A 13,788-nucleotide genomic window follows, 5' to 3' on the forward strand; every position below is an offset into this window, starting at 1 on the left:
TCTGCTCGAGTCAATAGGCAGACTCAGCAACCTTTACGGAGACCGACGAACGGTGGAATACGAAGTCATGAGTATGTTGATTGAAATCTTTCCTGGTGATTTCAAACAACAGTGTGGTGTAAATGAATTAGCACGGGACTTATAATTATTTTTTTTTTGTCCTGAATTTTGGTTAGTCTGAATTCTGTATACTTCACAGGAATGTTGATGGCGAATTTATTTCAGACTAAACTTGGCCAAGAGATATAATCCAGTGAAAATGACAAAGGATGAACTAAAGGTCTCTTTACGGATCAATCGCCGATACCTTCACGATCAGATATTTGCAGTGTGGTGTTACGTTCGATGTGGTGCTGCCCCCTTATGGCTCTTGATGGAAATAAAGGTCATGTGATGCACGTTTTGGATGTATTACATGTTGCGTGGTGCATATTTTAGTGAAATGGTGGATGATCCCTATTGAAACCGACGCCAGTCGTGATATTACACCATGCAAGAGATCTTTATCTGAACATTTATGAATATCGGGGTTCGGAAACGGGGCACACTTGAAGCTATTCTGGTGTTTTAGAAGATAGCTAGAAAATCACATTTTGATGAAAGATTTACTACACAGCGTAATTTGGGACCAATGGAAAGGAAAGCAGGCAAACAGAAGCCCTACGAGATGATTGTGACCCAAGAACATTAGTTTCTATATTGCACCCTCAATCCGACATTGAAATATATTTTAGGACAGGACTATTTTTTTGAGGTTCTCAATTTACATTTACATGGATAATTAATGCATGCGCCGTTTCCGAAGCTTCCCGAGCTTAATCGAAGTGTCGTCATCATTATACGTAATCACCCGAACATAACTTACCTTCTCGGCCATATTCGTTATCCGTTGCTATGGTGGAGATGTAGTTCCAGTGGAACCTTGTGATCATTTCCGCCATAGCAACCGTCTGTTTGTCATCAGAAGGAATAGTTCTGTAGAATGACGGATAAGTATGGGTGTCGCTCAGAGCAGTACTCGTGGAGAAATAACTTATCATTGGAATTCTGTACAAACTGAATAATCCGGCTATGGCAATACTGACGGAACTTCCGGACGCCCCAACAAGGCCCATGATGGGCTTCTCATGGCACAGCATTGTCTTATTTATTCCCGAATCATTCCCTATCGGGAATCCTGAGCCTGGCTTTGCTGGTTTCGTAGAAGCACCAAATCCGACTCCAGAAATCTCTCCTGACGCATTGTCATGCGCCGTTTTCCATTCTTCGATATTTGCCACGAAGTTTAGGCCCTGTTTCATGGCAGTGCTGATACTGAAGCACGTGTCTCTGACGTCATAGCCAATTTGCATACCGTTCATGTCCCGCCCGACGCGGTTCTTCCGGCGAATCGTATACAACATGGCTTCCAAAACAAATATACTTTTGACGCTGACGGCCGAGCACACGTCGTTTTCTGTTGCAGCCGTGTGCATCGGCAAAGTCATTCCGATCATGACGTCCCCATCCCGATACGATCGGAGATGTTCGACACTTTCCGCCGATTTCCCGAATAATACGATGAGTAGAATGATTCCTATAGCGAGCGCTAGGAAGCGATTCACAACCACAGCGATCATGTGACCAGTCCACGATTCTTCCTGTTTCGTCATCGTGGCGCATGGTGCTCAGCTCGACTAGTTTGGCCTTGGAAATTCACACAACGGGAAGAAAGGCCTTTCCGACTAATTACGTTGAAATATTATTATCCATGACGATGTTCGGCTAACCAACTGCAACGAGATGAAAACACTTTTAAGTTGTATGCTGACTACAGAAATAATGGGAATGCTAAATTAACAAAGAAGGGGCATGCACATCCATGTCCATGGAAGTTTTTTTAAACACCTCACTGTGGGCGGGCAGGTGCTGGCACTGAGCGGCTTAAATCCACACCCCTTTTAGCGGTGTAAAAGGTAACAATTGCAGCAAAAGGTTGGTTAAGCAAAGCTCTACTGAATGAAGGCCAAAGATCTCCCGCGCGAGCCCGCTGCTTTGATAGAAATTATCACCCCTTTTCAGCTCTCCATGGAAGTGACCCCGTCCCCAGACGCCGACACAGATGGGTGACCGCGGAATGGAGCATCAATTCGACTTCTACAGACGCAAAAGGAGACCTACCTTTTATACGAAAGATTTGGACGATCAAAAAACGGTTGAGAAGGAAACACAAAATGATCACAATATATCCACTAGGTCTTGTTTGCCATAGTTTGTACTACAATGCACTGTGCAATATGTGAATGATATTTCTTTAATCTCATCGGTCAACATCCGTGGCACAGCCAAATCAGTGGCCATCTTACAACACTTTACTCTAGAATTTGAAAATAGCATCACACTTCTCGCCATTTAACTAAACTGGGAAATACATGTACGTGTAATTGTGTTTACAATGTTGTAGAAATCACATTTTTGGATTAGTCGACGTGACTTAAAACTGACCAACGAGGTTAAGACCCCGTCTCACTTCATGGTCTCTCTTGAAGATCACAATTATGCCTGATTGCAAGTATGCATGTTAAGGAAAGGACGATTTATAATAGTACCTCAGTGAAGACCGGCAAAGCCTTTACTTCAACTTCTTTAAACGCCCATGGTGTAACAAAGGTTCTCGTGAAGAAATAGTTTTGTTCACCAATAAGATCTACAAGGACAAGAAGATATATCACTTTCAGTTCAACCGAGAGCTTATCGGACACATTTGTTTTTAATAACTAATATTCGTATTGACTCTGCCAAAAATAGACTTGCGATAAAAACGATTGGCTTGTGAATTGTGTCAACTATCAGAGACTATGACGTCATGGACGACAAACAAAGTAGTTAGTCAATAAGAAATAACTAATCACCAGCTTGACACATATTAACCCTTCATCATTTAAGCAGCTAACCTGAAGCCCATTATCAGAATTGGTGAAGGAACGAAGATGGCAATGGTTGGGCCATGTGCTCCGAATGCCTGCAAACGCATTGCCAAGGAGAGCACTCACATGGACACCACAGGGGAGACGGAATAGAGACAGACCAAGAGAGACCTGGCGGCGTTCCATGGCAAAGGAACTTCAAGAGAAGGGCCTAACGTGGGAGGCAGCCAGACAGCGAGCAGCCAACACACTTGAGTTGAGGACCCTGGGGAACGCCCCATGTGCCACCTAGGGCACGAAGGGTCCTAAGTAAGTAAGTAAGTATTTAAGCAGCAGAAAACAGTTGATTAGTCATGAAGAAATAAACAATGTCTTTATTTGGAGACCAAAAAGCGTAGATCCATGGTAATGGACACAATTGCTTAACGATTTACTGATGAAAAGTGCAACCAGTGTTGCTTAACCATCGTTACATGTACATGTACTTCCGTCTCCACTCGAAACGAAATCATAGGCCTGCTCGTCTCGTCTGATACATTGAACAGGCCTATTACGGATGTGTCGGTATACTAAATACTCCGTCTCCTCAGAGAAGGCAGCGGCATACAAGGCCATAAGAATATCATATTTTAGCTAGTGTGTCGTCCATTCATAACTTTGTGGCCTTCACCTTAAGGCATGTTATGTTTTTGATCCATGTTATTCATGTAAATAATGTTCCCTATTACCAACGGGCAAACGTTTTCTTAACACGATTTTCTTCGCCGAGACAGGACGTGACGTGTCTTCATCTCAGGCCGGAGTTATATGAACCGCGACATCAGCAAATCATGTAACTACTTTCATCGACGACTGGGAACTCCGTCGGAATCACTCAATTCGTGATATATCTCACTTGCATCGACAGCAAGCAGACATCAAGTGTTATGATGTTGATTTGTTATGACAGGAGAAAGCTTTGGTTACACATCGAACGCATTGACTGCGATGAAGGATATCGCAATCAAGTTGTTATACGATGGCGCGATCAGTGACCTTAAGTCGACGCGTTGGTGGGACTGGGACTGGTGGTTCCAAACTGAACGAGATGGGCCTGGCCTCCGTGGAATTCGAATGAACGTGAATGCTCTGAACTAGACGTTACTAAAGGCGATGGAACGGGATCCGGACAGAGACTGGACTAATTAGACATAGACGGCATGGCGGTACTGAACGGGACTTGAGTGGACAGGACTCGTCTGGCGCGGCATGACCGCACTGCACTGAACTGGACTGAATGGGACTAGACTAGCTTGGATCCAGCTGACGCGTTTGGCACTTATCACATTCACACAGCATGAAGAGGGGTCATTCGCAATTGGCCCGTTGGCGACCGTCAGCACGATCATTCACCATCAATGCCATATCATTCACCACAGTGCGCCCTCACCAACCATCAGCCATGTCAGTAAATAGGCCTACTGTTAACTGTAAATAAAAACGGTTTCGCGAAAGAAATCACTACAGCATGTTGTGATTTTTTTAAGCCTATCTTGTATGTACACCCCATCGCTTTTACTCAGCATGCATCGGTATGCCTGCCAGCAGTCCCACAACTTGGCAGAGATAGCTATGCCATAGGTGAGAATTCTTATTCACAAACGTTCTTGGTGGTCTGTCTTTTTTCGCGCCTTGTTTTGAAACTACATACCAGGGTTGAAGCGAAGGACGAAGAAGACTGGCAAAACAACCAGCGTCGTTCAGGTCAAGGTCAAGGTGATTTATGGCGCTGGTGTAGCTGTGGTAAACATTGTACTGCTGTGGTAATTGAATATTCTCATGACAAAAAGACATTTATTTGATGAAAACAAGTCCACAATAAGCTGATAATGTTAAACATCATGAGGCGCGCGGATGGGGCGGATTTTCGATTTCCCGCTCCTTGCGTGCCGCCGGAGGTACATTTAAGCTTTCCCATGACGACTTCCTGTACGGGTAAGTGGGGTATTCTATCAGCATCAAAATGGATTCCGTTAGCGCACTGTTTAAAAATACCAGGAAACGACCGGCGTTGATCAATGACTCCACCAAGTGCTGATTAATTAGTGTTATTTTGTTACTACCTGTACGTGAATAGTGACACAGGTATTGTCATTAGTATCCTTGGCGACCCTAGAGGATCTGTGAGGTGCAATTGACGACAACATATTGATACAAATCCATTAATTGGAATCGAGTCCACATAAAAAGGCGCATTGGGTAAATATTCAATATTTGTCAGCGGAGGACGCATATTGATAGCCTTTTTGAAATTCATTATGATCTCGGGTCCACATTCAGCGACACCAAGTAAAGGCCTTGAATGCATTTTACTTAGTGTCGACTCTTCTTAATCGGAACCCCTCATATGCATCGATCTGCTGTTGGGCCGTGTGCAAGGGATAGTAGTCCTAGGGCTGATAGTCCGTGTAACAATAGCCTGCATTGCTAAATGTTTTGGTTAGGGTTAGCGGTACAATAGATCATGCTGCTTAATTGGTCAAATACAATGCTACCGGACTATGACTCCAGGGGGACTATATCCGCTGTCACAGGCCGTTTATTATTTTCCCACAGGCCCGATACCGTGCAAACTTAGGCCTACATTCTACAATCTCTACAACTGCATACAAAAGTAATGATGAACGTAATGACCTAATTAGTACTCTATTTGTATTAGAAAAGCTCATTCAGCTACATTTGTCTTATTTTTCAGCCCACATGTGTAATGTAACATTAATCATTGCCTATACAGTATACATGAGGCTATATAGAATGGTTTATAACAAATCCCCTTCAGCGATTCGAACAGGCACTGCATTGGCCTCATCACCGACTTGTAGAAGATCGTGGCTTCATCGAAATGGCGGAAAACGGATTTTGATTGATGCTGAAATCATGACTATAAAACAGGCACGTTTTGCACGAGGAAGATTCAAAGATCTTATTTCACTTTTCCGGAAACGACGTCAACCCGTTGTAGACTCCCTTTAAGAAAAAGCTAGACGGTTTCGATTGAGGAAGTAGGCCACATCTATTAACAGCAGGTTTTCCAAAGCGAAAATATCACGTCGCTTTTGTGATCTGCATCAGTGAAGCAGCTCGAATATCACTAACCTTTTCAGAGAAATGGGTCAGGCATGACATCATCAAAAACCTTTTACAATATTGCAGGCTGTGCTTTTCTACAAAGTGGGTTTCCCAGAACGGGAAAATATCATTCGGACATTCCTACCACCGACGAAACGGCTCAGACAGTAGTCTTTCAGGAAAATTCTTCAAGCATGCCAAATATCAAAAGCCTTTGATATTCCATCATGGAATGAGGGTGTCCTTTGGTACACTTTGCGTCGGCGGGGCTTACAGGTGTAATTGTGCATAGAATTAGCGCAACACACTGGCCGCGAGCTCCGGCTTCCAGAGGAGTTTGAAGGGTCGTCTCTCGCCGCCAGAATTGGTGTCGTACACCTGAGCCAGACATAGTCCTGGCAGTTCGCCCCCCCCCCGCCAAGTCAGCAGCATCATGTGACCGAAAAAAGCCAGCTGATTGGCTGTAACCTCGCCGCCGACTCGACCAAGTCTCCTCTTGAGAGCCGGTGTGACAGCGGATATAGTCCCCCTGGAGTCATAGTCCGGTAGCATTGTATTTGATCAATTAAGCAGCATGATCTATTGTACCGCTAACCCTAACCAAAACATTTAGCAATGCGGGCTATTGTTACACGGACTATCAGCCCTAGGACTACTATCCCTTGCACCCCGTTGTTTATCGCTGGCCTTGGTAGCCAGTGTATTGTTAGCTTGGCTGCACGTGATGTGTTGGCCTGAATCGCATGACATTGATTGATCACAACCAGTGACCTCAAAATAAATAGCGGACTATCCGTTTTTTGTTCTGACATCCTGTGTCGTGTGATTTTTTACTCCAGCACTGAGAGTCGCACAAAGCCAGCGAAGTACATGTACAAAGCAAAGGGTGGAACAGACTCCACAAGCCGCACCCAAAATCATAAAGAAGTGAGCATGTCCTGGGGAACGATCGATGGGGATGTCCCCGCCGCCGGGAAGCGTACGGATGTTGTTAGGAGTCATGCAAGTTTTTACGGTCTGGTGAGCCAGTCCTCGGGACGACTCTTGATCTTGTCCTGGCGTAGATCTGCCAACGAACCGGTCGAGTTCGTCTCGCAGTGGACTTCAAAGCTTAAAACTTCAAAGTCTTTTTTGGTGCTGAATATTTTATTCACTTGTATTTTACTGTATTATGAATGTGCGATCGAAAATGTACAGCAATCTCTTTTATAGAGGTAATAAAATCATACATACGTGTGGATAACCTGACTCGTCGAGCTAAACTGTTCCCTCACAAAGCAATCTTTACATCGGGCCCGCACAAATGTCACATACATGGAATAGTTTCCTTGTTTTCTTTCTGTTCTGTCGACATGAGATATATGTGACACAAGACGCCACTTGATGATAAGTGGCGACCTTATTAGTCAAGAATTGATGAGATCCCGTTTGAGTAATGCCGGATGAACTTTTGACGCTAGGTCACTCAACCACAGATACATGAAGATTACAACTCTAGCCCAACTGATCACAACAGTTGGGGTGGAGTTGTGATCTTTACGTGCCTGTGACCCAACAAGCTAGTACCTGGCTATCAGCACCGCTGCGTGCTGTGAATCGACCCAGTTACAAGAAACAATATCTACTCTTCGGATCCATTCATCGACTCGTACTAGTCAAGGTTTTCTTTTGAAAGGTGGAATGTTAAAATATGTTGCCAGATTTTTACAGGTTCCAAGGGCAATGATAATCAGACGAATGCAACGATGATGGACTTCGCCAAGCTGTGCGTGGTAGGATAGACTCCTGAAGCAGTTGCGGCTGTCAATAGGACAGGCTTTCCTCGTATTATCGACATATTTTGTGACAACTTCTTAGGAGTGTATATATCAAGACAACCAAAATGTAAAACGGGCCATGCCAAGCACTGCAGGGACCATTATCGAATACCGAGTAGGCCGTGTGACACTCCCCTCACACACTACACGTTACATAAACTCTGTTGATAGTGCCGAATGTTGCCCTGAAGTTCAGGATGTTCCGGACTGGACTGGTTAAGCTATACCACTGCCGGCGGGTGTCAAGGAGGTGTCCCCACTTACAGGCCCTCCAGGAGTTGTGACGGATCGTAGGTTATGTTCAGTGACAGACCGTGAGAGAGTGTTTCGAAGGGGCCCAACTCCGGATCTTTTTCAGACTTGATGCCGGCAAACAAGGGTTGATCGTGTCCCCCTCGTTTCAGTATTTCCTGCTTTCTGGTATGGAGGCCGACACGGGAATCATGATCACGAATGACCTAGCTAGTGACATTAAGCCTATACGTGTGTATGTGCAACCTAAGAGGCTGGTTACTCACGTGCCACGGCTCGATCAAGGACGAGCGAAAATGCCATCACCCAGTCCGTCATGACACTGACAGTCTAATTATTCCCACAAATGGTGTATATTGGCCCACCCAAGGGCCCTCGCCCTTTCGCCCTAGTGTGAAACAAGTATTACAAATCTATTTACCTCTATCTAGGACTGTCCCATACTTATATCCTCTAGTGTATAGTTAACAGCTTGAGCCCACTAGACTATCGATAAACGGTTATTTCCTCCTGAATGAACTAACAACACTGACAATCGAGATTGTTGTAGCAGTCATCGATCACGGATAAGACCAGTGGCGGAGCCTCGTGGTCAAAGGCTAACTGAAATATGCGTTTCTTTAGATTGTTTTGCACGGCTCTTCCCAAACCGTTGGCCGAAAAATGCTCACAGATCTCTAGAGGGCAGACGAAAATGATGCTGAGTTGAAATAAGGCGAACCGGAGGCCATGATGAGGCAAGAAGTTATTAAATTGAGGCTTTGGCTGATGTCGGAGTGTATTCCCATATGATAGGAAATGTTTTTATCAAATCTATTTGACTCATTCTTTGGCATTTTTATCACAAACGGCCCATGTTGTAGTGGGTTACATTGAGGTATAACAGGTTCGTGAGAAACAACTCTTAAACAACTTGGTTAATCTAAGACTAAATTGAATCTGCTTTATTATCCACAAACATATCATATATGTGTTACAAATATGTACAGGATGAATGCAATTACTCTGATTGGTTCAGAGAAAGGGATTAAAATCAGGAATGGTAATTAAGTCGTCTCATTGACTGCAAGAGGGAGGAGCTTAGCGGCAAGCTGCAAGTGGTATAAACAAGCATGGTTACATATATAATTAGCTGGCGGCGACACATATGTCAGTCATCACACGGACCTTCTAGAGTCACCCAGGATACTGATTGATTATATTGTTTGTGTCACTTTTCACTTCCGGGAAACTAATTAACGCAAGTTAATCACCACCAGGGGATTTGGTGATTATCGACAAGGCTTCCAGCATGGTAACAGTGCGCTGTCAAAGCTATGTTTAGAAAATAAGGACCGAGCGAAATGGTTGAAGTTTGTCCGGGAGAATAATTTTTTTAAGAACAGACTGAGGAAGTTCGGCCTGCATTTTTTCATGTTGAATATTGTGTGAACATGGGGTACTATTCAACTGTTTACTATAGTTAAGTGTGAAATACTGCGATGATAGAATAGTGTTTGCGTACCAAAATAAACATTCTTTAATAGCACCAAAGACCGCGTCCGGCGCATTCAATACTCGACGGAGGTCACTAATGAAGCTGACCAATGGAAAGTCGGAATTTCCCCTGTGACTAGACTATCGATAATCGACACAAACTGTTGTTGAAGAACACCCCGACCAGCGATATCGTTCCCTTCATCGATCATCGGCAAGACTAGTGGTGACGCCTCGTGGTAAATGGTGCAACTACGCATTGCCCAGCTGAGAATGCCGGTGTGACGGGGATAGTAGTCCTAGGGCTGATAGTCCGTGTAACAATAGCCCGCATTGCTAAATGTTTTGGTTAGGGTTAGCGGTACAATAGATCATGCTGCTTAATTGGTCAAATACAATGCTACCGGACTATGACTCCAGGGGGACTATATCCGCTGTCACAGGCTGTTTATTATTTTCCCACAGGCCCGATACCGTGCAAACTTAGGCCTACATTCTACAATCTCTACAACTGCATACAAAAGTAATGATGAACGTAATGACCTAATTAGTACTCTATTTGTATTAGAAAAGCTCATTCAGCTACATTTGTCTGATTTTTCAGCCCACATGTGTAATGTAACATTAATCATTGCCTATACTGTATACATGAGGCTATATAGAATGGTTTATAACAAATCCCCTTCAGCGATTCGAACAGGCACTGCATTGGCCTCATCACCGACTTGTAGAAGATCGTGGCTTCATCGAAATGGCGGAAAACGGATTTTGATTGATGCTGAAATCATGACTATAAAACAGGCACGTTTTGCACGAGGAAGATTCGTTTTCGCAAAGATCTTATTTCACTTTCCCGGAAACGACGTCAACCCGTTATAGACTCCCTTTAAGAAAAAGCTAGACGGTTTCGATTGAGGAAGTAGGCCACATCTATTAACAGCAGGTTTTCCAAAGCGAAAATATCACGTCGCTTTTGTGATCTGCATCAGTGAAGCAGCTCGAATATCACCAACCTTTTCAGAGAAATGGGTCAGGCATGACATCATCAAAAACCTTTTACAATATTGCAGGCTGTGCTTTTTTACAAAGTGGGTTTCCCAGAACGGGAAAATATCATTCGGACATTCCTACCACCGACGAAACGGCTCAGACAGTAGTCTTTCAGGAAAATTGTTCAAGCATGCCAAATATCAAAAGCCTTTGATATCACATCATGGAATGAGGGTGTCCTTTGGTACACTTTGCGTCGGCGGGGCTTACAGGTGTAATTGTGCATAGAATCAGCGAAACACACTGGCCGCGAGCTCCGGCTTCCAGAGGAGTTTGAAGGGTCGTCTCTCGCCGCCAGAATTGGTGTCGCACACCTGAGCCAGACATAGTCCTGGCAGTTCGTCCCCCCCCGCCAAGTCAGCAGCATCATGTGACCGAAAAAAGCCAGCTGATTGGCTGTAACCTCGCCGCCGACTCGGCCAAGTCTCTTACCGTTGGTCTTGACAGCCGGTGTTTACCGCTGGCCTTGGTAGCCAGTGTATTGTTAGCTTGGCTGCACATGATGTGTCGGCCTAAATCGCATGACATTGATTGATCACAACCAGTGACCTCAAAATAAATAGCGGACTATCCGTTTTTTGTTCTGACATCCTGTGTCGTGTGATTTTTTACTCCAGCAATCAGAGTCGCACAAAGCCAGCGAAGTACATGTACAAAGCAAAGGGTGGAACAGACTCCACCTCAAGCCGCACCCAAAATCATAAAGAAGTGAGCATGTCCTGGGGAACGATCGATGGGGATGTCCCCGCCGCCGGGAAGCGTACGGATGTTGTTAGGAGTCATGCAAGTTTTTACGGTCTGGTGAGCCAATCCTCGGGACGACTCTTAACCTTGTCCTGACGCAGATCTGCCAACGAACCGGTCGAGTTCGTCTCGCAGTGGACTTCAAAGCTTAAAACTTCAAAGTCTTTTTTGGTGCTGAATATTTTATTCACTTGTATTTTACTGTATTATGAATGTGCGATCGAAAATGTACAGCAATATCTTTTATAGAGGTAATAAAATCATACATACGTATGGATAACCTGACTCGTCGCGCTAAACTGTCCCCACACCAAGCAATCTTTACATCGGGCCCGCACAAATGTCACATACATGGAATAGTTTCCTTGTTTTCTTTCTGTTCTGTCCATATGAGACATATGTGACACAAGACGCCACTTGATGATAAGTGGCGACCTTATTAGTCAAGAATTGATGAGATCCCGTTTGAGTAATGCCGGATGAACTTTTGACACTATAGGTCACTCAACCACAGATACATGAAGATTACAACTCTAGCCCAACTGATCACAACAGTTGGGGTGGAGTTGTGATCTTTACGTGCCTGTGACCCAACAAGCTAGTACCTGGCTATCAGCAACGCTGCGTGCTGTGAATCGACCCAGTTACAAGAAACAATATCTACTCTTCGGATCCATTCATCGACTCGTACTAGTCAAGGTTTTCTTTTGAAAGGTGGAATGTTAAAATATGTTGCCAGATTTTTACAGGTTCCAAGGGCAATGATAATCAGACGAATGCAACGATGATGGACTTCGCCAAGCTGTGCGTGGTAGGATAGACTCCTGAAGCAGTTGCGGCTGTCAATAGGACAGGCTTTCCTCGTATTATCGACATATTTTGTGACAACTTCTTAGGAGTGTATGTATCAAGACAACCAAAATGTAAAACGGGCCATGCCAAGCACTGCAGGGACCGTTATCGAATACCGAGTAGGTCGTGTGACACTCCCCTCACACACTACACGTTACATAAACTCTGTTGATAGTGCCGAATGGTGCCCTGAAGTTCAGGATGTTCCGGACTGGACTGGTTAAGCTATACCACTGCCGGCGGGTATCAAGGAGGTGTCCCCACTTACAGGCCCTCCAGGAGTTGTGAAGGATCGTAAAATATGTTCAGTGACAGACCGTGAGAGAGTGTTTCGAAGGGGCCCAACTCCGGATCTTTTTCAGACTTGATGCCGGCAAACAAGGGTCGATCGTGTCCCCCTCGTTCCAGTATTTCCTGCTTTCTGGTATGGAAGCCGACACGGGAATCATGATCACGAATGACCTAGCTAGTGACATTAAGCCTATACGTGTGTATGTGCAACCTTAGAGGCTGGTAACTCACGTGCCACGACTCGATCAAGGACGAGCGAAAATGCCATCACCCAGTCCGTCATGACACTGACAGTCTAATTATTCCCACAAATGGTGTATATCGGCCCACCCAAGGGCCCTCGCCCTTTCGCCCTAGTGTGAAACAAGTATTACAAATCTATTTACCTCTTTCTAGGACTGTCCCATACTTATATCCTCTAGTGTATAGTTAACAGCTTGAGCCCACTAGACTATCGATAAACGGTTATTTCCTCCTGAATGAACTAACAACACTGACAATCGAGATTGTTGTAGCAGTCATCGATCACGGATAAGACCAGTGGCGGAGCCTCGTGGGCAAAGGCTAACTGAAATATGCGTTTCTTTAGATTGTTTTGCATGGCTCTTCCCAAGCCGTTGGCCGAAAAAGAGACAAGACCACAATTGATTTTTTAAGCCTTTTAGCAGTTAAATTGTCAATGTTTGACCGCGACGCATCAAAGAACGCGTGGTGTTGTGAATCTGAAATTTAGATTATGTTATTCCGGACAGTCGGGCAAGTAAATGGTGAAAAATAAAATGGTGATTGACCACGGAAATTTTTTTTTAATCGACAAATTAGACAGACTTTGATATTTCCACTCTTTTCAGCCAACTGGCAGAAAAAACTCAAAACACGCCCCCTATTACCCAATTAGCAAAATTCGAAATTAATTTTTTCATCAAATAATTTCTTTATATCTGTAGACTTGCCACAACAAATATTTTTTCAATACCTCTCCAAATATGTACTTGAGAGTAAAAAACATGCACTCGTCTAATAGATAGGCCTGGACCCTCCAACCTATGAATATTCATTAGTGGTCTTGTCTCAAAATGCTCAGAGATCTCTAGAGGGCAGACGAAAATGATGCTGAGTTGAAATAAGGCGAACCGGAGGCCATGATGAGGCAAGAAGTTATTAAATTGAGGCTTTCGCTGATGTCAGAGTGTATTCCCATATGATAGGAAATGTTTTTATCAAATCTATTTGACTCATTCTTTGGCATTTTTATCACAAACGGCCCATGTTGTAGTGGGTTACATTGAGGT

General features: G+C 44.2%; 1 protein-coding gene across 4 annotated transcripts in view; it reads right to left on the reverse strand.

The window, feature by feature from the left end:
* Nucleotides 1-12,965, reverse strand: part of LOC135502748 (metabotropic glutamate receptor 3-like) — a 31,889-nt gene extending 18,924 nt beyond the window's left edge. For 2 of the 4 annotated variants that reach the window (XM_064795783.1, XM_064795785.1), the window contains exons 1-2: nucleotides 8,505-8,653; nucleotides 866-1,772 (exon numbers count right to left, since the gene is read on the reverse strand). In XM_064795783.1, the coding sequence (XP_064651853.1) occupies nucleotides 866-1,652 (787 nt within the window). In that variant the 5' untranslated portion in view covers nucleotides 1,653-1,772; nucleotides 8,505-8,653. Of the gene's footprint in view, nucleotides 1-865; nucleotides 1,773-8,504; nucleotides 8,654-12,882 lie in introns of those variants that run through there. The other 2 variants (XM_064795784.1, XM_064795786.1) reach the window with 2 other exon arrangements.
* Nucleotides 12,966-13,788: the final 823 nt, after the last annotated feature.

Source organism: Lineus longissimus, chromosome 19 (assembly GCF_910592395.1).
Source record: "Lineus longissimus chromosome 19, tnLinLong1.2, whole genome shotgun sequence".
Lineage (NCBI taxonomy): Eukaryota > Metazoa > Nemertea > Pilidiophora > Heteronemertea > Lineidae > Lineus > Lineus longissimus.